At 43.0% G+C, this 26,673-nt stretch overlaps 1 protein-coding gene across 3 annotated transcripts in view; it reads right to left on the reverse strand.

Moving 5' to 3' along the window:
• The window catches only part of RFX4 (regulatory factor X4), a 129,744-nt gene that overhangs the window by 87,864 nt on the left and 15,207 nt on the right, over positions 1 to 26,673 (reverse strand). For all 3 annotated transcript variants that reach the window (XM_034778210.1, XM_034778200.1, XM_034778191.1), the window contains exons 2-3: positions 14,024 to 14,110; positions 2,770 to 2,830 (exon numbers count right to left, since the gene is read on the reverse strand). In XM_034778210.1, coding sequence (XP_034634101.1) covers positions 2,770 to 2,830; positions 14,024 to 14,110 — 148 coding nt within the window. The remainder of the gene's footprint in view (positions 1 to 2,769; positions 2,831 to 14,023; positions 14,111 to 26,673) is intronic.

A 26,673-nucleotide genomic window follows, 5' to 3' on the forward strand; every position in this document is an offset into this window, starting at 1 on the left:
TGCAATTCAGTCTCACTTCTTGGCTACTGTGTTATTTGCTCCTTTGGTGGGAGGGGGGAAGACTTCTAACTGGCACTACCACAAAATAAACAATGTCCTGAATTTATGGCTGCTAAGCGCTGTTGGCTATTTTATTTTAGACCGAGTGGCCGACATTGTATTGTTTACCTTGTACTGAGGTAAAGTAGACTGGGTGAATAATGCATAATAACAGTACGCCTATGAATATTCACTCTTCACTTTTTAATGAATTCTGTTTGGCCATACTCACTCACCCTTTTCATTCACTGATCACAGACATCTGAAAGACTGAATTTCTTTGGCATAGATACTTGCAGAAAGTGATTTTCAGAGTCAAATTATACATCAATTTAAATTTGCAAGTCTGAGTGAGTATTTGCATCAGAATTGTTGATGGGTTCCTCCAGGCAGAACACTGAATACTCACAGTAAGTTGCTCTAGATCGATCTATAGTCAAATAAAATGAAAAATGTCATTGAATAAACTTTAAACAACAAATGTGAGGAAACAGCAATCTGCTCATGAATATTCCACATGCAGGAAAAGAGGCAAATTCATTGGATAGATTATTCTTTGCAATGTATTCATTCAGGTCTACAGTGAAGGATGTTGGAGGTAGACCACCAACCCAATTTTCATACTGGGATGGATAAATCAGAAACCTAAAATGGGTATTTGAGTGCTTGAGTGGCAATCTAAGGGTCCAAGTGCAAAATCGGGTACTCATGTTTGAAAACTGGCTCCTTTGCTTGATGTCCCTTTAAAGACATGGGTCTCAAGAGGCTGACACAGCACGGTAAATATTCCAACGTTTTGCTAAGTGAGGTATTGCAGGGCAGTAATCCATTTGTCACCTGACATACTGAAAAGTACTGATAGCTGAAGTAGAGTGAAGATAACAATAGCCCCTCAAGTTATTTGCTTTGGAAAGTATTAAAACAAGCCTAGGAACATTGATCCAATCCTAGAGCCCAATCCTACCAGATGCAGAGCACTTCCTGTAAGATACTTTGTGCCCTCAACTCTCTCTGAAATAAACAAACTAACAAAAATAAAAAGACAACCAAAGTAGAAGACACACGCTACGGAAATAGAGCTCAGAAGATTGTGTCATCATAACACAAATGAAAATGCTGCAGTAAATAAGTGTGAAAAGGTGGAACATCCCTCACTTATTCACAGTACGAGATACAATAATGCTCTAATGCATTCTCATCTACTTTCAACCTTGCCCCTCTTTGCCCCATCCCCCACCTAATTTCTCCTCTCACTCCTTCCTGTCTTTCTTCTCCCTGGTGGGATTATGACATGTGAGGTGAATCACACAAACTCCAGCTGTTCTTTTTCCTCCTCTACCTTATAAAGCATTTGGACTGCATCTAACTAGCTTTCTAATTGCATAAAACCCAACACCATTGCCCCACCCGCTGCCCTGAGGCCCCGCCCCTTCTCCAAGGCTCCACCCCCATTCACTCCATCCTCCCATCCCTCTGTCGCTCACTCTCCCTCACCCTCACTCACTTGCTCATTTTCACTGGGCTGGGGCAAGGGGTTGGGGTGTGGGAGGGGGTGAGGGTGTTGGCTGGGGATGCAAGCTCTGGGGTGAGCTGGGGCTGAGGGGTTCAGGGTGCAGGAGGAGGCTCCAGGCTGGGGACGAGGGGTTTGGGCTATGGCAGGGGGTATGGACTCTGCACTGGGGGTGCAGGCTCCAGGGTGAGGCCAGAAATAAGGGGTTCAGGGTGCAGGAGGGGAATCTGGGCTGGGGCACAGGGTGCAGGCTCTGGGGTGGGGCTGGGGATGAGAGGTTTGGGGTACAGGAGGGGTTTCCAGGCTGGGGCCATGGGATTCGGAATGCGGGAGGGGGTTCCGAGCTGAGGCAGGGGATTCGGGCACATGAGGAAGTTTGAGTGCGGGAGGGGGCTCAGGGCTGGGGCAGGGCATTGGGGTGTGGGAGGGGTTTTGGGGTGTGGGTTCTGAGCAACGCTCACCTTGGGTGGCTCCCTGCAAGCGGCGACATGTTCTTCGGCTCCTAGGTGGAGCGCGGGCAGGCAGCTTTGCGCACTGCCTCCACCCGCAGGCGCCGGCCCCCCACAGCTCCCATTAGCCATGGTTCCCAGCCAATGGGAGCTGTGGAGCCAGTGCTCAGGGTAGGGCAGGGGCAGTGCATGGAGTCCCCATGGCCGTCTCTCCGCCTAGGAGCCGAGGGACATATCGCCGCTTCCGGGGAGCTGCGCAGAGCCAGGTAGGGAACCTGCCAGCCCCGCACCAACCGGACTTTTAATGGCCCGGTTAGTGGTGCTAACCGGAGCCACCAGGGTCTATTTTCAACCGGGCATTCCCTACCGGACACCTGGCAACCCTACATCTAACAGGGATGGACATAAGCACCTGGTTGAGTGCTTTGCTGAATCAGGGTCTTGAAGACTGAAAAACCCTTGGCATTTATTTTTCTTTATCGTTTTAAAATTAAACAAACCAAACCAAAACCCTCATTGCTTAGGTGGCAAATACATCTGCCCAGAAGACCTACGCAAACTGCATCTGAACTTGCTCCATGTACAAAAAACATAATTAGGACAACCAGCAAGACACATTATCATATAGAGTGTAACTGCATAGAATGCCCACATGCAGTGAAAACACTATTGCTTTGTGAGGTTTCTCAGGACTACAATCTTTTTAGTTGAGGACAGAGCATGAAAATGATAAGGAATTATCAAAGGGTTTTTTTTTAAAAGGAGTCTTACCATTGCAGAGTAGCTGGAGTAGAGTGTGGTTTGGATGCTCTGTTATTTTCTTTTTCCTCATCTATTGAGAAATAAAAAATGGTATGTCATTTCAGTGGGAATTGCTCAGGCATTTGTGAGCTGATAAGGAACCGTCTATTTTTGGAAGGCTGTGAAGTCTGACTGATTTCTTTGAATAGAGACTAAACTCTGGAAATATGTAAAATGGTCCCCCTAGACTAGTTCACATACATGCTGCTAAAACTATGTATATTTTGGCTTGCAGCAGGCCCTGACAATGAGAGAGGAGTTGTGTATAGGGGTTATTGTTATGTCATATGTAACAAACACCCCACCCCAACATGGTCATTAGAAGAGTCAGAATCTGGGACCTTCAACACCACAGCACACAACCACTCTACCACTTGAGCTAATGGAGCAACTGTTCCTCGAGTCCCATTAATTCTTATAACAGTTAAAAAATAAATTTTAAATAATTCCTGGGCAAATGTGACTTGCAAGGGGGTACATACTCAGAGGTGTTAGATGGTATCAGAATCCCTCTCAGAAGGGATGTTTAAGAAATATTCAGTACATCTCTGCTGTCACCAGAACCCCCAAATGTATTGATATCCAGGTTCATCATTTCCTAGTTTGTAATAGCACATGACCAGATGATCAGACAGCACATCTCCTCCATATGCAGGATTAACTACAGAATATTCACAATTTAACCCAGCCCTTGAGTCATGTTTGAAAACCATCACATGCAGTAATGGTCAATTTCTCCACGCTGTTTCTGTAATATATTTTGGTTTTTACAGGACAGGGTTATTAGCCCTGTGCCTAACCCCCAACCTGGAGGACCACGGTGTCTGTTTTGTCTGGCCCCTCCTTCACAGACCAATCCAGCATGGTTGAACCTGCTAGGAGCAAAAAGCCCCTTTCCCCTGGCACAGACTCTGAGGATCGTTAAATATAGTCTCTGGAAATCATCAAAATACAACACCAAAACCAAACTCAAGATTTATCAGAACTGCATACTTTCAATACTACTTTATAGTGCAGAATGAGGGGGAATGACAAAGTATGACATGTCCAAACTGTCTTCATTCCATACCACCTGCCTCAGAAAAATCCTCTACATCTTTTGGCCCAGAACAATCTCAAACCAAGACCTATTCACACAGTGCAGCCTCGCAAATCTGAACACCATCATTACCACGAGGTGTTGGAGATGGATTGGCCATGTGCTTCGGATGAAAACTGATTCCTTCACCAGAGTAGCAATAAGATGGACGTTCAAGGGCAGGCAAAAACGAGGCAGCCTGAAACGGCAAAGAGCTGTGGAAGCCGAGCTGAAAAACCTGGGGCAGAGCTGAAAAGCTGGGGAACCATTAAAAGACTTGCCAGAAACAGACAGGAGTGGAGGAGCTTCGTCGCTGCCCTAAATGCCAGAGGCACAATGGGTACTAACTGACTATTGAGTCATGCCAGAATGCTCCAGAATGCCCTTCCAGCACTTTCTGGTGGGAGCCAGAATGGCACCTACTGGTACCTCCTGATCTTGTTGGGTACTTCTTGAGGGCTGCATTCACCCCATGTTAGCCAGCCTATTTGCAAGAACTTTGGCCCCCACCACTCTGCCATGTGTTGCTACACAGCTTAATTTTATACATCTTCCACACTTCTCCTGGCTAGTCCTCCCAGCTCCCCCACACCCATTCTGGGAAATGTTGGTGTAGATCTTCTTAATATAATACTTCCTCAGTACTGCCAACTCCTAATGTTCAAAACCCATGAGTCAGGGGCCAAAACAAAACAAAACCAACAACAAACCAATAAATATTTGTCCCCTGATTTCTGAATCATGAAGTGCCAGATTTTCCAGGTTCTCTCTGCACCACAAGGGCTAGACATTTGGATTTTTTAAAAAAAGTGAAAGTGGAGAGCTGCCCATAATCACTGGACTCCAGAAGCTGGGAATTAAAGAAAAACACCAGATACCACGATACCCGAGATAAAAATCAGTTGTCACAAAAACTGGCAATATTGCTTCCTCTCCTTTCAAAGCAGCTTTGATGTGGGCAACATGAGGTCAGCCTCAGGGCTGGCCTACACTGCAAAGTTAGGTTAGCTTAACCTACATCAGATGTTCTCAAACTGTGATCCATGGGCCACCAATGGTCCGCAAGCTCCATTCAGGTGGTCCGTGGATAGTTCCCTCTAAGGTGCGCGCCTGGACAGCAGCACACGAAAGAATGAAGTGCCACCCACCTAATTAGTATAGCCGCGCAGGCATGGCTCCACTAATTAGGTGCCTGGACACTGGAGAAGACGCACATGTAAGGTGAGGTGGACCTTGGGGAGAATAGGGGGTAGGTGAGAGGGGGCAGTGGGATGAGAAGAGGGGGTGGGGGAGAATTTGGGATGTGCAGGGCTGCGGCGGCCAGAGAAAGAGGTGACTTTCCCCAGCTCCAGGGCTGCGGCTGCCGGGGAGAGAGACACCCCCCCCCCCCTCCTTCCCAGCCCCAGCTGGGGGGCTGCCATGGCGGGGGAGAGGGCACATCCATTGCAGTAGAAAAGTAAGACTACAGATATGAAAATATGAGTTGTGTGCTTTTATTTGTAGAACAAAAAAATGTTAATTATTATTAAGGTTTTCTTATATAGTGCTTTTATCCAAAGCGCTTTACGATAGTTAGCTAACAGTACAAACACATTTGGAATGATCATTAAGTGGTCTACCGAGACTGCAGCAATTTTCAAGTGGTCCACAAAAAGAAAAGTTTGAGAACCACTGACCTACATTATTCAGGACTGCAAGAAATTTCAACATCCCATTCAACGTCATTAAATCAACCTAAACCCAGTGTAGACACCACTAGGTCAATGGAAGAATTCTTCTGTCAAGCTAGCTACCGCCCCTCAGGAAGGTGGACTTACTATAGCGACTGAAGAACCTTTCCATTGCTGTAATAAATGTCTACACCACAGTGGCACATAGCAGCACTGCTGCTGTAGCATTTCAATGTAGACATACCCTTAGAATTTTGTGTGTGCGTGTGTGTTATTATTCCAGCAGGCTGCCAAAATTTTCCTGAGGGAAAATGAATGAAATAAGGGAAATGGCCATTTTTAGCAGTTTATATCTCAGCAAAACCTAAACAGAACTTTGTGAGACAAAGAAGAGGCACTTCTGTAGCCAGAGGAGGGCATCCCTCCTGTTGAACATTAAAAGTGTTCTGCCAAAAATAATGGAGGTGAGAGAGTTTGCAGAGAACAGATCACAAGAATCTTTCATAATGGAAAGTGTTTGGCAACCCAAGTACAGATGTCACTACCAGTCCCCCTACAATATGGCACTATCTAGCTTTTTTGCACAACAATGTCATTTCCAATATTGCTGATTTTTAAGACAAAAATCTATAAACAGATGCATAAAGGTGGCCTCAATTATTATTTCAGGAGTCATGCACAAGAGGCCAGAATTTGTCCCTAAGCCTCCTCTTCCTGTTATGTTTAGGGTTATTCTCCCCAGATGCAAGGTCATACATTAACTTAGTACTTTCTATTTTATTGTCTAATTTATTAACAAAGATGGTAAACAAAATGGGAACAAGTATCAGACCCTGTGAAACCCAGTGGACACTGTTCCCTCCACAGACTACAACTTCTAAACTTATTCTGTCTGTCTTGTTCAATGAGCTAGCTTTGAGATGTTTATTATCTTTTCATCTATGCCAGCTTGATTTAATTTTCCCTTAGGATATCATGTGACACTATATGAAATATCTTACCAATATCTAAATTATACAGCAATATAGTCACTACCCCCATCCATTTAGTTGCTGTGTTTTCATGTAAAGAACTATGAGCAGGTGCTTTAACCAATCTGATAGCAAGCACAAGCTATATACTATGAATAGTCCAAACTCATTCCTCCATGGCACTTAATGTTATTAACACCAAAATTAATTATAAGATCACAAACCCCAGGTAAAACCATCTCCTAAGGTTTGTCTGCTCCTGGGTCCTCCTTTCAGACTTTGCAGTCCACACACTAAGTCCTCCTTTATATCTCAGTGAGGGAATGAGCTTAATGGTGCTCAAAATGTTTCCAACAATAATTTTTTTTAAATTGAAAATTGGATTCTCAATAAATCTAAAATATTCATGAAAGTGCTTCCTCAAAAAAAAAAATCCACATTTTTTGGTCACAAAACTGAAATTTTTCAGTTTGTCTGGTTTTGGGCAAATATTTTTCATTGATTAAAGAACAAAACAAAAACCACCCCACCACATTTTGGTTTGTTTGTTAGGCAAAAAGTCCAGATTTTCCAAAGGATACTTTTGTTGTCAATCCGCTCTAGAGCTACCTGTTTCACTAAGTTATTTTCATTTAAGTGAAATGATCATGAACGTTGTGTCTAAGATGGTGAAAAATTAGATGATATTTTTGTAAAGCAAAAGGTGATCATTCATTATTGTAACATCATGGCCACAAATAAGTGCTTGTTTAAAACACTGCCAATTAATTACAATGATAATCCACGTGTTCTAGAGATGTGAAATAAACAAGTGGGATTTGCAAGGTTAAAAAGGTATTGTGTGGTTTTGGTTATATCATAGTAAAAATCAAGAAACAGAGACCTGAAGGGGCTGTTGCTGGTTCCAGAACACTAATATATATGAATCCTGCAATTCTTTTTCATTCCTTTCTAACACTTGGAAGCAGTGCTTAATTTAAAACAAAAGAGGTGCTGGGGCTCAAGCAATCATTTACTTTCATAACTGATGCAACAAGCCCCAGAGGTGCCAGGGCTATGAATTGCCAAGCCTAGAGGTGCTGGGGCTCTGCCGTGACACAAATTAAGCACTGCTTTGAAGTGGAGATGAGGAGAAGACCGTCTCATGGAAGGAGAGGTTGAGGGGTAGGTTGGTTTTTGTTTGTGTTTTCAAGGGGTGGTTTTTTGGTGTGGTGGGGAGGGATAATTGCACCTGAATGAGGAGTCATGGGGGAGATGAGTTTTAGGTATGACCTTAAACACATGCCCGTATGCCTTTTTGTGTACAGATTTGCCTACTTCTCCTGTATACAATATATTCTTGTGATCTCATTAGCTAATTGAATAGCAGAGCCATGCATTATATTTAGCCTTCTTTTCATAAAGAAATACAGCCAATATTTTTTTTCCTGTTTCGCAAAACTGACATGAAATTGGAGATGGAACGTTCTGTTTGAATCTTGCCTCAGGTCAGGTTCTGAAACCATTCATACAGCAAGGAGATAATAATGGGTATCATTTTCCTTTACTTTTGTGTTTATTCTTTTATTGCTTCACCACAGAACAGTGCCCTACATTAAAACAAACTACTGTTATTTAAATGAATGCTAAGTATTCTGTAAAAGAAATATAGAAATGGGAACAAGTCCTGGCTCAAGGTACCTCCAAAACCAGAGTTCTTAGTACCCAGACTCCTGGTTGAGAGCCACTGATCTAGATGAAGGGAAGTAGTTGCCACATCTCTCACTGTTATGTAGCCAGGGGTGAGAATCCAGCCCCGAGGGCAGATCCTGTGTTCCTTGTACAGGCTGGGAGTTTCCAAAGCACCTATGTGACTTAGGAGCACAAGTCTAATTGACTAGAGATGGTTGGAAAATGGACAGTTTTCCTCCCCCAAGAAAAATGTAAGTGAATTTTTCTCAAAATTTTCAGGGAACAATTTAGACTTTTCATTGAAAAATTGAAACCCAAACCCAGAAAAAGTTTGTTGTTGGTAAAAATTTTGATTTTTCTGACAAAAAAATTCAAGGAAAGCAGATACTTTCAGCAAAAAGTTTCATTTAGCCTAAAACCCAATTTTCTGTCAAAAATTTTCCACTGGGAATTCTTTTGATCAGCCCTAGCATTGTCTTACAATGGAAGCTGGACTGATAAGTCATTTTTGCTTCTGAAAATCCCACCCTATGGCAAAACACCCAGGGAAGCCAATGGGAACATTTTATGGGTAAGGACAATGAGATCAGGCAACTTTTGTCTGAACTCTAATGTCTAATGGCTTTGAAGACACACACAGCAAAGGAGAATGCTCTGAGAGTTCTCTACAAATTTATACATTCGGTAAAATGGAATTAGTCCTTCAACTATCATTTAATGCCCTAGAGACTGTCTAATTGTAATCTTCCTTACACCACTAATAAAGAGGATAGCATACACTTTATGAAAGATGTGGACAAATAGGAGAGTCCAGAGGAGAGCAACAAACATGATAAAAGATTTAGAAAACCTGATCCATGAGGAAAGGTTAAAAAAACCCAAACACTGGCATGTTTAGTCTTGAGAAAAGAAGACTGGGTGTGGGGGTGGACCTGATAAGTTTCCAAATATGTTAAGGAATGTTATAAAAAGGTCTGTGATCAATTGTTCTCCATGTCCACTAAAATTAGGATAAGTAGTAATGGATTTAATTTGCAGCAAGGGGAATTTAGGTTAGAACTTTCTGACTACAAGATTAATGAAGCACTGGAATAGGCTTCTCAGGGAGGTTCTGGAATCCTCATCATTGGAGGGTTTTAAGAACAGGTTGGACAAACACCGGTCAGGGGTGGTCTAGGTTTACTTGTTCCTGCCTCAACACTGGGGGATGAACTTGATGTTTCAAGATCCCTTCCAGCCCCACATTTCTATGATTCTATAATTCTGTTCCAGAACATTAAATCTGAAACGTTCAGAAAACCCTAAATTGTAATATCCCATCCCAAAATCCTGCTGTTCTGCAGAATATGACAAAGCAGAGGGAACAATAAAAGTTATTTCATTTCAGTTACTTGACAGGAGATGATGCCATTCCCTTTTACTAGAATTTTTGAACAATGGGAGTGCAGGGGTTAGAAAACTGGAAGCTGATAAGGCATTAACCTAGAACACTGATGCTAGGCCAAATTCTATGTGCCGGCTATGGGCAGAAAAGGCCCTGTATGCAGGGTAAACTGGGTAATGGGGGGCAGAGAGGCTGGTCAATCTGCAGCTACACAGTTTGACTAGTACTAGTCATCCCTGTCCTCCACAAAGAAGCATGGGAGTACAGCAGCATTGATGGGTGGAGGGGAGTGGGGTGGGGAGAGAATGGCTGTGGATCTCTCCCTAGGGAAAGGCCCATTTACTCAGGCTGTGGTCTAGGACGGGGTATTGGTTTTATGAGTAGATGGGGTGGGGGGGAAATGAACTCTATAGCTTTTGCCCAAAGCCTCACTGAAAGCAAAACCTTGGAAACAATGGCTGGGAAAACCATAGTGAAAGGCAAATTGGGGTGCTCACAAGAACAAACATTCTTTCACTTGAGATAGCACAATACATGTACAGATCCAGACAAAAACAAGATACACCAATATGCCATTCCCTGCCTCATTTTCCTCTCCACTCTGGAGTGTTCTTCAGGATTTGGGTCAGTGTCTTTCTGGAGTTCCAGGTCCCCTTTCCAGGACTCCACTCCTTCAAGATAGGCTTTTCCTCTTTATCATAGAGCCACCTGACCTGGAGAAATGAAATCCCAGGGGGGAAACTGGGAACCCTGCAAAGACACTGACCCTGAGAATACTCCAGGATGGGGCAGGAAGTGAGGGAGGGAATAGCATATAAGTATTTTATTGTTTTGGCTGGATCTGTAGAGTTCTTTTGCTATCCAAAGTAAAGAGCAATTGGTTTTGGAACCTTTGCACCGTCTGTGTGTTATGTGCTTTCATCTCTTTTGTGTCCCCGACGGGGTAAACCGTAAGCCAGAGTGCCCTCAAAGCTGGTGCTCTGGAAAGGGTGTACTTAAGCTACTGGAGAGCCTGGGCAAGCTGGTTCTAGTCACAGGGCCTAGGTTCAGCTCTCAGAAGGGGTGCTGGATGAAGGATCTGCACCCCAGGAGTGTGCCTAGAGACCAAAGCCAGAAGTGCCTGGGCGGCTCTGCTCAGAGACAGGAAGCTTAAAAGCACAACTGCTCAGTGTTTGGGCCCAAAACAGCAACCTGGTGTCTCTCTGGCAGGGGCAGCTTTACATGGGGCTGTGACAGTAGAATCAGCTGACAGAACTCATTGCCACAATTATCACTCAAGTCAAGAACTTATCAGAATTCAAAAAAGGCAATAAGACATCTATATGGACAAAAACCCATCACATTAAAGGGGGGCGGGGGGACTTGGAAGGGATATAAACCCTTCTGCTTCAGGGCATAACCCCACCTCTAATTAACATGAAGTTAGGAAGAAGTTTCTCTCAAGGAGGGATTATTCCATAATTGCCCACTTCGTGGTTTTTTGCAAACGTATTCTGGGATATTGGATATGAGACACTGTTGAAGACATGTTACTGAATTAGATGGGGACCTCAACTCGGATTAGTTATGGCAATTCCTTTCCACATATGTTTCAGAAAAATGAGAAAAATATATCTGCTAATTTAGGTGCACTGAGTCAATGTCACTTTTATGGCTGGGGGTTTTGCAGGCATGGCTTCTGTGGGGTCTGCAGGCATGGCAGCACAGAAAGTCCTGAGATTCAGAAATCAGTCCCAAGGGTCTCAATAAGTACCCCTAAAACTGCTGAGGCGAAAAGCCTGCGATTAGGTATGGATGCTGAGCCAATGACTTCACATCAGCCCAACAAGCTACCAGAGTTGAGAGACTGACACATGGTCATATAAACTCCTTTCACTCCTAATATATTTAAAGGTGCATTGGGAAGCGGAATCAGTTCAGAGACACTTGAAATATGGCACTTCTTTCCCTGATCTTCAGAAGACCCATTACAATACATTGATAAACCACAGATGGAATTTCCTTGGCCCACAATGAAGTGGCCATTTTAGATGCTCAAGGGACACTTGGAAGTTAGAGGAGGTTTAATATTTGCCATAAAGCAAAAGAACATTACCCAAAGTGACCTCGACATCAGTTAACTCCACCTGCAGTGGAACGACTAGCCAATCAAACAAGCCCAAACCTGCACAGCACCAACATACTCTTTGCAGATCCAGAACAGAAAGCTCTGGAGTAAGAGCTACCCATACTATAAGACATTAATCAGACAGGGCCTGATCCGAAGCTCAAAGTTAAAAGAAAGACTCCCACTGGCTTGGACTATGGGCCTGATCCAAAGCTCAGAGTCAACGGGCGTCTTTCCGTTGACTTTGATGGGCTTTGGATTGGGTCTGCAGATATCATGAGCCTTCTGAAAAGTATGACTGCTCAGCGTTGAACTCTTCGGCTATTAGGAGTTAAGTCATGTCAGGCGTCACTTGAAAGATGGCGTTATTCAGGTTTAGCACACAGTGTGAAATTGATGTTATAAGATATTAATTATCTCTGTCTACACAAAACCTGGACAAACAAATGATTGTAAATAATTCTAGCAGATTCATGACAGAGAAACTCCTTAATTTCTAAAATAAAACCTGGCAAATGAGTGGTTCTCAACTATACTCATCAGTTTGCTTCAGTGAATTACAGCATGTGTTCTCAATTTGAGGGTCACAAACAAGTGTCAGGAGGTTCCAATCATTCTTCTCTTCCCATATTTCTAAAGTAGAGGGTTGTCCCACCTGGACCCCTGAGCAGAGGCAAGCAGAGTCTCTGTATAGAAAGGACCACTGAATTATTGTATTGTCATATCATCAACACCATAGCAACTGGACATCCTCGGAGTAATTCTCCCTTAATGCAAAAAAAAAAAAAAAAAAAAAAAAGGAGGGGGGACAGTCGGGTAGATTGGATGCAAATTATGGGGTGGGAGGATTGTTTGTCTTAGTTTTTAAAAGCATAGTAAAAAAATGGCTTTTAAAAAGAATTCAGTTAAGAGTGTTTATGTTTAGACCTAAGCAATCTCCTGCATATATTGTAGCCTGGGCTAACACATAAAATGCAGAGATGGAAAATGACTTACGTTGCTTATTTTTTCTATCCAAGTTGAGTAAAATGAAAAGAAAAAACCCAAATGGGAGAAAGTAAATGTTGAATAAATAAAAAAAAAAGGGAAGAATTTTAAAGGGAAACTCATCTTAAAAATAATTTCTGCCTGATTTTTAAACCTGTTACAAGCAACAACTAAAATAGCTATAACTGAAAATAATTAAAATATTTTTTTCCTCTGACTAGATTTAAAATTGACACTGTCCCTTTAATAACCTAAGGTATTAGTAGCATAGGTAAGGGCATATTTAACATGTGATTGTAACCTGAGAGTCTAATTTTTAAACACATGATATACATTAGGATGGATTTATTAAGCCACCGTTTATTGTTTTAGTCTGCATTCCAAGTGTCTAGTGGTCACCTGTTAAAAACAAAACAGATGATTTTACTCTTGATCTAATCCTGACAGTTGCATTTTACAGGTCATAACTTTTTATACAGTGAGCCCTGAATCCTGCAACCTATTCTATTAAGGCAGACCCCTGTGCCCACACAGAGCCCTACTGAAGCCCTGACTCCAAGTATCCTGATCTAACCAGACAACGCTACTTCCTCTTCAATACATTTTTAATGGGAGGCTAGCAAACGTTCCAATGAAAACATGTATAAAATTATCAGATATCACAGTAACCTGGCTCTTTGGACTACACAACTGAAACGCTCTTTCATTCCAACAATGACTGGATTTGGAAACCTGAATATACACTATTTTACATTACTTAGATTGTTTGTACAGCGCCTAGCACAGTGGGATCCTGGTCCATGACTGGTGTCCGTCGTTGCTACCACAACACAAATAATAACTAACAGTTTTAAATCCTGTGTATAGTGTAACTGCTTTTTGGTGTTGTACAACACGGTTCACTTCATTTACCAAATCATTGCCTTGAAAAACAGCACAGTGCAACTAAGTCTACGCCTATGCTGCGATCCAAGGTGCGCTTACAGTACTGCTAAAAATAGCAGTACAGATGCAGTAGCCCAGGCTTTAGCAAGGTCTGTACAAACATGCCAGAATCCAGGGTATGTACTTGCATTGCTAGCCCTGTTGAAGCCAGTGACCCCATGTTTGCACTGCTATTTTTAACTCTGTTAGCAGAGGCATTCCTACCTGAACTGCAATCACCCCTTGGATTGCAGTGTAGACCTACCCTCATCGTAAGGCATATACTTTTTTCTTTATATATTCAATGTCATGATGAAATAAAGATCGTTTTTGAAGATAAGCATCAATGTCACAATGGCACGTTTTAACAAGTTAACTTCTGCACCTGGGCATACCCATAACCTCACTTAAACTGAATGAAAAATTACTTACTTTCATCATTAGAAACATTCCCCAGAGAGGTGTGACTGGAATACCGTTTGTTTTCACTTTCATTGAGACATCTTTCAATCCAGCTCTCTGCAAAATAACAAAATTGCTTTTTTGTCTTTTGTGTAAATACAAATCTTTTAAACGATCTGAAATCTACAATACAATTAGGGTTGCCAACTTTCTGACTGCAGAAAACTGAACACCCTTCCCCCACCCGCTACCCCTGCCCTGCCCCCATTCACTCCATCCCCCCTTCGTCCCCGTTGCCCGGAGGGGGTGTGGACTCAGGTGGGGGAGGGATGAAGGGTTTGGAGTGCAGGAGGGGGCACCGGGCTAGGGTGTGGAGCCGAGGGGTTCGGAGTGTGGGAGGGGGCTCCGGGCTGGGGCAGACGGTTGTGGGGGGGTGAGGGCTCTGGCCAGGGGTGCAGGCTGTGGTGTAGGGCTGGGGATGTGAGGTTTGGGGTGTGGGAAGGGGCTCATAGCTGGGGCTGAAGGGTTCAAAGTGTAGGAGGGGGCTCAGGGCTCGGGCAGGGGTGCAGGAGGGGGTTTGGGGTGTAAGGCAGGCTCTGGCCAGCGCTTACCCGAGGCGGCTCCCAGAAGCAGCGACATGTCCTCTGGCTCCTTAGGCACAGTGGCAGCCAGGAAGGCTCCATGCGAGGCCCTCACCCACAGGCACCGCCACGGCAACTCCCATTGGCCACAGTTCCCAGCCAATAGGAGCTGCGGAGCCGGCTTTCGGGGTGGGGGGGCAGCACGCATGGCCTCCCTGGCCACCCCTGCACCTAGGGGTGCAGGGACCTGTCACCACTTCCGTAAGCCGTGCGGAGCCTGCCTTAGCCCCTTTGCACCGCCAACCAGACTTTTAGCGGCCCGGTCAGCAATGCTGACAGGAGCCACCAGGGTCCCTTTTCGACCAGGCATTCCGGTCAAAAACCAAACGCCTGGCAACCCTAAATACAATCTTCTCTTCTTCAACACGTAGCCACACAGTTGGTCATAACGCTAGTTCACCCTTTGGTCCATTCCTGCGCAACCGTGAAGGCTTGATTGCCTGAGAGTCCAACATTGGAACAGACTTGATGAACCCTTGTAATAGGGGGTCTCAGCCGCAAGTCCCACCTGAACCTCATCGTGGTGGAGGAGGTGTAACAACTGGTGGAGGGGATTTCTCGTTGGAGTGATGCCATCAGCGATGAAGGCTTGTCCAAAATATCACCTTGGGCATTATGCCAGGTGGACAGATCCAACGTGAACCCTGAAAATGAGGGCTAACACAGGCGGCGAAGATGCAGGGTAGCAGCTGCACCTAGCTACCCGAGGCGAAGGAAATCACTTTGAAAGACTCAACAGCTTGGGTTGCACAGCGTGACGCCAGTACCGGTAGACCAGGAACAGGGTCACGTTACTGCGCCTCCATCTCATCCCAGTAGGACGAGGTATTTCCCAGGATAATCGTTCACTCTTCTAAATACAATACAGCACCACAATTTTTGCTAGAGGCCTTTCTGCCGGATTTCAGTCAAAACTTGCCCAGACCCATGTAGAAGAAGAATCCTCTTCCTGCCTTCAACTATCAGATTTCTGTTTTAAAAAACTACACAGGCTGAGCGAGATGTATCCATGCACATCAGGAGTCTTTTTCACGGAGACCAATAATTTATCTGATGCATAATTTAATGTGACAAGACAAATCAAGAGCCCTGTTCTCCTGAGACGTTTTCAAAATTATGCAGGGAATTGAAACAAGTGCACGATGCATACATTCCTAGGCCTCAATCTTGCAAAGCCTTATGCATGATTTCAATAAGACTCTTCACCTGTATAAAGTTAACCAGTGTGCAAGTCTTGGCAGGGTTAGAACCCACACACTGAGGCCCAATCCTGGAATCAGATCCACTCAGGTGGACACTTATCCCCTCATGAATTCTTTCTCCCAACAGATACAAGGGTCTGGCCACGGAGATCTGATTGTAGGAGTGTGACCTTATAATCCTTGTCCTGAAGACCTGGCATCTATCTTCTCATGTGTTTGCTTGAACAGCTCCTAGAACAATGGAGCCTTGAGTCTGGCTTGGACCTTTGGGCACTATTGCAATGAATGTAATTCCTCCTCTCACAAAACTAGTATTAATGGTCATGTGCACAGGCAGGAAGAGGTAAAGATTGGTGGAACTGACCATGGCCATATGTAGGGTAGGAAGGGGGGAACCCAAGGCTGCAAAAGTGGCCCCCTACTTGCAGCAGGTAGCAACCCAGCTGAGAAAAGACTAACAGTAAGTGAAGTTAGTCAGACCCTGGTATATAGCAGATAGCCAAGGCCAAGAGTATTGAAAGGGATCTGGATGACCACACACCCGCTTTACACCACACAGCCTACATGAGAGACCTAAAACATTAGTTTCAGGGTGCAGTGATGGGCTGGCTGAGGTCCAGGGGATGGTTGTCTGTGAGATTTATCATCCTGGTGGGTAAACATGAGTGCACTGGCATTGTGCGGGCAGCTCGCTGCATTGCTAAAGTGTATCCGGTGGTTTTAGAGTGTTCATTTGAGTGTATACTTTAAAGTTATAAAAACAGGACAAGTCCAGCTTTGGTTAAGAATTGAATTTGAATAAATAAAGACCTAAGTAACCATGGCCAGACAACACCCATGAGACCAGCCTCATGCATCCAGGTGCACACACACATACGCAACAGGGGTCCATATAGAAGTACTCAAGAAGGGCAACATGAAGCAGCAAATCACACATTTGCCAGAACCCTACCAGAAGTCACCAGTTATAGTTATGCACATGCTGTTCGAACTGATTAGCCCCTGGACCATGGGTTGCAGCAGTTTCATGTTGCACCCTCCGTATATCTCTATGCCATGTGCATTCCTGGAAGGAATAATGTTGTGGTGCAGCCTTCATTCCCTTAATTATGCCCACATTTGCATGCACCCCCACCTCCCCTTTCGCAACTGTTTGCAGGTTCTGTGCACAGAGGCAACACATTCACCATTGTACTGCAAAGCACCCAAGAAGTATCAGACCAGTAACTCTCTCCTTCCTAGAATTTACTCCCTTTGCAGATGAGGATCAAGGATTTTTCACACTTTTTCAGGAAGGCCACTAAAGCAAACAAACACTGCAGCAACATATAGCTATTGTTTCTGGTATGTTTATACCCTCTCAGGAAAGCTGTTCCTCTTTCTATCACATCCAGCACGGCCATACATAAGACCACCCTGAGCCCAGGGGTTTAAAACCTTACAATAGAACCTTGATAACTAATCTGTACTTTACCCAATCACAAACCACAAGTCTGCGTGGAGATCTGATTTCCTGGCTTTCACGGAAGAAAAGATCCTGTTGAAGTTTTTCTGCAGGTCGATCCAGTACACTGTCTAAGGGCCATATGCCACATTATCTCTGCCCCGTGTCTGGTGTTCCTGCCACATGCTGAAATTGAGCCAGTGGTGCTGCCAATCCCGCCTGCTCCTTCAGTGCAGTGGGGCAGAGGGATGGGCACTCAGGCTTACAGCAGAGTGAGGTCTGAGAGGCCTATGAGAAAGGCTACCCCACCTCTTTGGTGCGAGCTCTGCAGAAAGCAGCTTTTGCATTGAGCTCAGCTGCTGGGAGTAAAAACAAACATAGCTGCCACCACCTCTGAGCAGAGAGCCTGATCCCCTGCTCTTCATCTTTCTAACAAGAACTGAGTGAGTCATCCTAGCAACAGGGAGCTGGCAGAAGCCATCTGTATTTATATTCAGTGCCTGGGTCTGGGGCTGGACCTGGGGGCAAAGCTTTTTCAAGGTTTTATTTGGTGGTATTTTTCTTGTCAATATCTTTACACATACTGAACCCACTGTCTTCGATTAATACCACAACTTATATAGAACCCTTCATTTAGAAGGCTGACAAAGTATGTTACAAACCATAGTATGCAAAATCCCCCCACCTCTTAATGCAGTCACCTATGGGATGAGACACAGCTGTTGTTTAACAATATACTGCAACACTAAACAATTTAGCGGTGAATCCCACACAACACTGTCTGCAGCACCCTGGGTTTTCCCCTGTGGTCTCACATTCAAGTATCTATCAAACCTCTTCCAGTATGAAAAATTATTTGACCTGCCAAGCAGTAGAGAATAGAGGAAACTAACACTGAGTATCAATGTTCAAGGGATTACTGGCGAATTTACCAAATTACAGAGCACACTACAGAACCTGGCTGAACAAGGTCTGCTTCTTGAAATGATGTGACTGGCATGATGAGCTGAGTGATGGAAATCTGGCTATCACAGCTGGTGCTGATTGGTGCAGTCAGACATTCAGCCAAGCATTTCCTGTGCATCTGGAGCAAGATTTCCAAAATTGGGTCCCTAAAGTTAGGCTCCTAAAACCATATTTAGCACCTGTAATAAATGATCTTTGCAAAAGTGCGGAGCACCCACCAGTTCTCACTGTAGTTGCAACAGTGATTTGCTGTATTTTTGCTTGAAATCAGCAGGACTCTGTCCATGTGGATCTAATTATGGCATCAGGCCACAGATTTGCAAATGAGGGCAGAATATGGATTACATTGTTTTGTAGAGCCCACCTGCCAGGTAGTTTTGGACCCAAATTAACTGTGGCGGAAACTATTTTTAACTCTTTTATTTTTAAAAAAAGTTTTTACAAAACCTAACACCCAACACTAATAAGAATATTTTCATGCATTTCTTAAAAGCACAAACGTGTCTTTGCATAAATTTAAATATTGCTATCAAGGACTTGCAGATCCCAAATATGGCAGCAGTGCACTAATGAAAATTTAAAAAAAGGAAGAGAGAGAGAGAGAAACTGACTAAAAACAAAAGTGAAGCTGACTGGTCTAGTTTAGTTTCTCACCTGAGCAAAAAAACAAACAAACAAACAATAAAAAACAAATTAAAAAGTAAGTTTGATTCTTAAATTCTTTCAGATCTTAATAATAGAGGCCATGACCCTACAAAAACAACCATATGGGCAGGCCCCTGAACGTGCACAGGCGTCTACAGACTTCAGCAGGGCTCTAGGCAGGCCCTGGGTCTCACTGTATGGTTGTCTTTGCAGGATTGAGGCCCAAATATTGTTCTGTGACCTTGGGGTCTATTTATTGGTTGGTTAGCATAGCCAGGCACAGTCCCCACAATAACAATGCAAGCATGAGCTCCATGAAACAACAAAAGCACATCTGTTTATTGCAGGAATAGAGTACAAAGACAGCTCCCCTCCTGGAGCTAGGGCAGTTTCACTTTCTCCCTTCCACAGGAAGCACTCACACCCATCCGCCCCTAAACTTCCTCTAAGAATTACTTCCCAATGCAGAAGTCCTTCCCGCATGGGAGGAGTCAGACCTTTTATGGGCTGTCTGTGGGTGTGCTAGTAATATTTAATGCAGTCACCCCATGGGGACTCTGTATAGTAACGCAATACGATAACTTTGTTACACTATTAGTAAAGAACACAGGTAAGGATTTTTTTTTAAATATAGGTTTTGAGATGACAGTGCCTCTTTAAATAATAAGTAAATATATCAGGGACTAAAAGTGGACTGTCAATCAACCTGTCATTTTACATGCTGCATTTTGCAAGCTTTTCTATATTTTTTGATATGTAAGTGAAGACAAGCACATTATAAATATTATACCATTTCTGTATGACCGAAAGAAGCAGACTCTTGAAACCAAGGTAATTTTTCATTCTTGATTTTCTTGCTAAATAACTTGAGAACAGGACAGTTAACTTCAGAGTACTTTCATAAAGACAATTTGAAGGTGTTTCCTCAAAGTAATAAGCATTTCCTGGACTAAATGAAATTTGCCAAAGTATTTATCATAAAGAATGAGGCTGAACACCAATGTGTTTATTAGCCAAAAATATTTTTATTATTGTGTTTAATGAAATCACACTCAAATTATTTCTAAGTGGACATTTTTAATGTTCTAAGTTAAACTCAAATGGAAGGAAAGAACCTACAAAAAAAATAAAATGGGTTCCCACACTGCTGAAAGGTCAGTTTTTAAAACAATTTTTAAAAAGTATTATAAATCTACTTCCCACTTTTCCTCCTTTTTGCCCCAGTCCTGCAAAGACTTGGGAATCTGCTTAACTTGGGCATGCACGTAGTCTCGTTGAATTCAGTGGGACTCCTCGTATTTTTAACAATGGGAGTATCCATGTGTTTAAAGTTAAACATGTGCCTAAGTCTTTGCAGGGTCGGGGCCTTTATCTGCCTTCTTATCTCTTACTTATTCCCACCCATTTCCTTACCTAAAAGTCAGTAAGGCTCTTTCTCTCTAGAACAACTAGTATGTTTTCGTTTCCATTGTGTTTCAAAACTGAACTGGGAAAGAGGGGCTGGGATTCCCCAAAGGAAACACAAATATATGTAGGCTTGGAAAGATTAGATTTTTATTGGTAAATGTTGGTAACCGTCCATTTCACCGTACATATACAAACCAATGAAAAAATATTTCCATCATTAATAATCGAAACTTACAAATAGGCAAAGTAAGAAAAATGCTGCTTGAGAATTTATTGAGGTCTCATTTACTTTGTATCTTTTGACGTGCTGCTGACGATCTGTGTTTTCCTGGTTATAAAGATTTAACCTTTTGAATCTCAACATTTACTGTCATTAAATAATAATTGACTGACACCCTCCACCTCCGTTGTCTGACAACCCCCATAATTTAAATTTTCACAATTGCAGGAAATCTATAACAATTTTAAAAATGCTTAAAACTCATAATTTTGTGTAATTGTGAACATTTAAATAGATAAAAATTGGAGGGAAAGGGGCAAGGAAAGCCTAAAAAACATTGATATCTGTTGAAATTCTAAAAATATAAAAATCAAATTCTGCCAACCCTAAATATATGACAGTTGTTCTGAGGACAAGAGCCTTGATGATCTGTAGGGAAAGAGGGAAGTTAGTCAAAAGCTTTTATTTTTTAAATTCTCTCTCACAGAAGATTGACAGCATAATTTTCTTTCCTTGTTTTTTCTCTTCTCTGTCATGTAAATGTTGACGTTTTTCTGCTTCAGCTGAAGGAATTGAGTCGCTGAAGTGACAGGGGATGTTGTGAAGGCCAAAACTGTAATAGGGTTCAAAAAAGAACTAGATAAGTTCATGGAGGATAGGTCCATCAATGGCTATTAGCCAAGATAGTTAGGGATGCAACCCCATGCTCTGGGCATCCCTAAACCTCTGACTGCCAGATGCTGAGAGTGGACACCAGGGGATAGATCACCTGATGATTACCTGTTCTATTTATTCCATCTGAAGCACCTGGCATTTACCACTGTTGGAAGACAGGATACTGGGCTATCTGGACCATTGGTCTGAACCAGTATGACCATTCTTATGTTCTTATATGTATTGCTGGCAAACAGCTTGAAGAAATTCTCATTACAGGAGCTAATTGGAGCTGAGAGATTATAGTAACCAATAAGACTTTGTAAATTTGCATATTCAAAGACTAGCTATTGAGATTGAGATATACAGTGTTTATGTAAATTCCTACATTTTGACTGGCTAATAATGACTGTTAGCCAGAGTAGATTGTAGTTGATGTTATATATGTGAATAATTGTACTGAAGGGGAATTCATAGAGTCATAGATTTAAGGCCAAGAGAGACCATTATGAGCATCTAATCTGTCCTTTATTTTGTCTCAGCCAATCACAGTGCAGGGATTTTCCACTAGTTATGCAATATTCTGCAATCTGAATGTGGTTGTGTGATTGGCATAGTCATTGTATGGTTATTTCTCAGTATCCATAATGCCAATGTGCAAATCTCTCCACTCTGTAAACCTTCTGGTGTGATTGCCTGCTGAACTCAGAATTTTCAAGTGATTTGACAATAAATAGGACTATTTACTTCAGCTTTGCACAGGGATCACGATTCATCCCATATGGACTGCTTCGATTTACCGATTGCTGAGTCACCTCTGAAGTGGGATATGGCTGCTGTTAGAACTAGAAATGGGTCAAAGGAAAAAAAAATTGATTCAACCACCCATCATTGAACCTGAATGCGATCCACTCCTAATTTTTGTTTATCGCTTTCATTATAACCTTCCAACAATACCACAAAGCAGATTTAAAACTGGGTGCTAAGCAATTGAAGTAGAGGGGAAGTTATGTCTATAGATTGTGAATATTGAAAGCAAAAACTGGCCTGCACACCATTACACTTGCAAAGAGTACCATGAGATATTTAATATCCAGATGCGGTCAAGGAGACTTCATTTTACATTTTACCTGAGAGATGGCAATTCCTGCAACACACTGAACCTTACTACCAAGCTGTGGTATTGGTTCAACATTTTCAGAGGGAACAGTTGCATCTACTACATCAGTCACCGCCACCTCGTTCTGCAGCCAATCCCAGTGCTGACCCAGCCAGCCACGATTAGCTATTCTTGTGACATCTCAAGACAAAGGGGTGTGGCTTGGGACAAAAAATATGGTGGGTATAAGGAGGACTCAGGGGACTGCCCCTAGAATATGGAATCTTCCATCTGTAGTTCTCCAGATCAAATGCAGCCCTCCACTTTACTAACCAAATATCATTACTAGAGAAAGTTCATGTAGGGCATTGGACAATCTAACTTGTGATCTTACACCTGTTCCTAGTGGATAAGTGTTCACATCAGGAAAAACATGGCTCTAATGGGCACGCATGGTGGCAATCACTGGAGAAAGGCTGCTGACTGAGTGGTTTATGGAGACTGAACTCTTTTCTCGTCTTTAGAGGTGGTCTCTCTAGCCTGAAGCACATTGATATGAAAGACCCTTGCATTCCTGCTGCCCATGTGGGTGGATAGAGAACTTTAGCCTCCACAACTATTAATCAGCACTAAATCTGCATTGACCGTCACATATTCTGTGCTTGTACAGTGATTATCACAATGGGGCGACAATCCTAGTATGGGGTCTTTGCATGCTATTGCAATGCAAATAAGTAATAATGATAGTAAAAGGAAAAACAATAGTACATCTTATTCTAATATTTCTTCTGGGGAAAAAGAAGTTCACACATTACAACATTGTCATGACCTAAATCAATCAACCATACTAACATAGAGGACAAGTCAGGACTTTTAAACTCCCAAGCCGTATTCTCCTTAACAGAACAAAACACTGTTGGCCATTGGTCTCTGCAGGACAGCCGCACCAGAGTATACCCAGCAAATCGTGAAGGGCCTAATCCAGCATCCACTGAAGTCAAAGGACAAACTCTCATTTACTTCAGTGGGCGCAGGAGCAGGGCCTAAAAGCTATCAACCGAAACACAAAAGTTCACATGATAAGATCTAATTGTTGAACATAACATTACTGCAATAGGGACCTGCGTAAAACTCACTGAAGCCAGTAGGGTCTTTCTATTGCTTTCAACAGGCTTTGGATCAGACACTAAATACATAAAGCACTACCTGTATATAAATAAAACTTTCCTGGTGGCTCCATTTTCTGCAGGAGCTGTGCCTTCAGTGTCTTTCTTATTTATTTATTTATTTATTTGTGAATACTACTGGTGGTGAAGAAAACCCTCTAGCAGGGACCAGACTGTAACCAGTCTATAGTTATTTCCTGAAACAATGGAGCAAACTCATCCCTGGCGTCTCTCCCCTGACTTTAACGGAGTTACCTCTGGATTGAATTTGACCCAATACCTATAAGAGACTTGTCTAGTTTATCACGAGAGGTGTCAACTGCGTAGCCTAATGACAACAGTTTTAAACTGACAACATTTAACTATTTCAGTGCTAATCATTTAAGCATTAACATCTAACTGTGTTTATCCACTGTGGTTGAGTAGCATGGAAATTAGTCTGGAAAAGTTCTGGCAGGTCACTTTAACCATGTTCTGGGGCCCTGCTAGGGTTGTTCCCTACTGTGTATTCTCGTCTAGGGCTTTGTCTAGTCTAGTTTTAAATGTTCCATCCCTTCCTTGGAGATGTTATTACTCACTTTAATAGACTCTTCCCTACTTGGGGGTGTATCTCCAGCCTAATGTTTCTTTTTCTTAAATTCATCCCGTTACTCCTAGTTATTGTACCAAGGCTTGGAGTGCGCACTCCAGAAAGCAAGCCACCCTGGGATGTGGGAAAGAGAAAAGGGAAGAGGGACAGCATCTATGAGAAGAAAGATGAAGGAAGTAGCAGCCCACAGGAGAAGGTGGTGGGGGGGAATGTTGAGGGGAGAGCAAACTAGGGTGAAAGCTTGACAACGAGGCCATGAGTCAAGCACCACCAGAATATTCTCCCCCCAGTTCAACCCTTGCTGCCATTAATACAGACAACTAGTCTAGCAGAGTTGGGACCGGCTCCCTAATAGTGTGCACTGCAGGTGATTATAAAGCAGCAAGTCATGAACAGGCTTATAGCCAGAGCTAGCTGTACATCACGTGCTTTGACTAGAAACCCGCTCATGTCTTGCTCCTTCCTTATCTCCTGTAACATACGCTGTTTAGTTGCTAGTTGCATACACCAAGTGCCTCCATCGCCTGAGAAGCACACTGTAGTATGCACTATTGGAAGTGTCCCAAGGTTGACTACAGCAAAGCACTGGAAGCTTTTGAAAGAGTCCCTCTCTTTTAAAGGGGGGGGGGAGGAATCATGATCGCTCTGAAATCTTCCCCAAACACTGAGATTTATTTCCTAGCCCCAGCCACCTGACATGGGACTGGGTTACAAACAATTATACTCCTGGTACATGGCAGGGGTCAGTCATCATCAATTCTAGTGGCTGATGTTACCTCTTTTTTAAAACAGTCAAACAAACAAATGCAATAATATACTATCAACCCAAACCACCACCAAAAATGAATATGGGCAATTAATAAAACACAGCGAAGTTTAGGCTGTAGGTCAGAGTAGATGACGTCAACCCTCAGAGCAAATGAAAGGATTCTTCTGCCTTCTCTGGACCATTAGTCAATAACAATTACCTCTCAAGCTTAGTGGCTTTCTGATCACATGGCCACCTGTTCTCAGAACAGTCCTGGAGATGGATCTGCTACCTTGAGCCTGGATTTGCTGTTTTTTGTCATTTCATTGTCGTTGACTGGATGTGTATTATGTCAGCCCGTCCAGGAGCACTGCTGGTAGTATCTTGGTTGGCCTTAAGAAACTAAGTCAAAGTCCTTCTTGGTTTTGTTTAGTTGTCTTCTTTCCTCCTGTAGGACTGATCCTCAGGGATGCTTATGTCACATAACCTTGGTGCAGCTGGTATAGCCAATTACCATGGCAAGTTCCCAGACACGGCCTTTTTGAAATCTAACATACTCTCCCACTCGCAAGGGGTAAGTGTCTAGCATTCTTGTTGTAGTAGTTTCTTTATGTTCTAGTTTCTTGGCCTATCATTCTGTTGGCACTACTTCAGGGTTAATTGTCTTTGGTCCAAGAAACATGTTAAAGGTCTTTGTCCTTCCACCCATAAATCTGAACTGGTGGTCCTAAGGAACCATTGTGAGAGGTGTTGTGATATTCCAACAATGCCAAGTATGGACCCCGTGAATCCAATGGGGCCCTTTTGTTCTGTTTATTGTCTGCTAACCCATTTGATGGTGTGTAGTATGGGCTTGCCCTGGTGTGCTTGAACTGATACAGCTAAGAGAGTTGTGAATTATAGCCCATTATTTGTTATTAACTCATCTGGAATCCCACGGTGAGCAAACTGTGTTTACACTGTGCTATTACCTTGTTACTCCATGTATTGTGCAACAGCTCTGTTTTAAAAATTTGGAGTAGTATTCCACCCAAGAGGGCATATGTCAATTTTAAAAGACTGGCCCAAATCTTGGACCAAGGACATTCAGGAATCTTATGTGGTTGCAATGGTTCATTCGCATTCTGATTCCTGTATTTCACTACAGATCTTATTTTCCATAGCGCCATTCATGCCTGGCAAGCCAGGAAGATCTCAAACTCTATCCTTATCCTCCTAAGGAACCACATGGTGATTTATGTGTGGTATTTCTGACCTCATGCTGTGCGTGGAATTATGACGACACAGCCATTCTCCAGAATCCCATCATGTGCAGCAATTCCATCCCTATATCCTCAGTACGTTTTTGTGCTCGGGGTGCATTTTCAATTAGGTGTGTGCATTTTAATTAAGGGCATTTTGTTTTTTCCTTTGCTTGCTAGCATGTATTTTGGGCAGTTTTCACCAGCCCTAGAAGCAGGCACTGTTCTTTGCAATGTCAAGTCCATTTCTCACAGTAGCCTTGCTTTGACCTAGTGATCAGTTATACCAGAAATAAACTGGTATCTAATTGATCCATCTGTTAACTATTCAAATTCACCTGACTTAGACTCATTACATAGCTCTGCAACATGATGGTCAATCATCTGCTCCAGCACCTGGTTTCTTTTAAAGAATATGTGCCTTTTCCCAGGGGTAATTTCACATGCCTTAAAGTAAAGGGGGGAGGGATAGCTCAGTGGTTTGAGCATTGGCCTACTAAACCCAGCATTGTGAGTTCAATCCTTGAAGGGGCCACTTAGGGATCTGGGGCAAAATCAGTACTTGGTCCTGCTAGTGAAGGCAGGTGGCTGGACTCAATGACCTTTCAGGGTCCCTTCCAGTTCTAGGAGATAGGCTATTTTATTTTATAATTTGTAT

The sequence above is a fragment of the Trachemys scripta genome, chromosome 1 (assembly GCF_013100865.1).
Source record: "Trachemys scripta elegans isolate TJP31775 chromosome 1, CAS_Tse_1.0, whole genome shotgun sequence".
NCBI classification, from domain to species: domain Eukaryota; kingdom Metazoa; phylum Chordata; order Testudines; family Emydidae; genus Trachemys; species Trachemys scripta.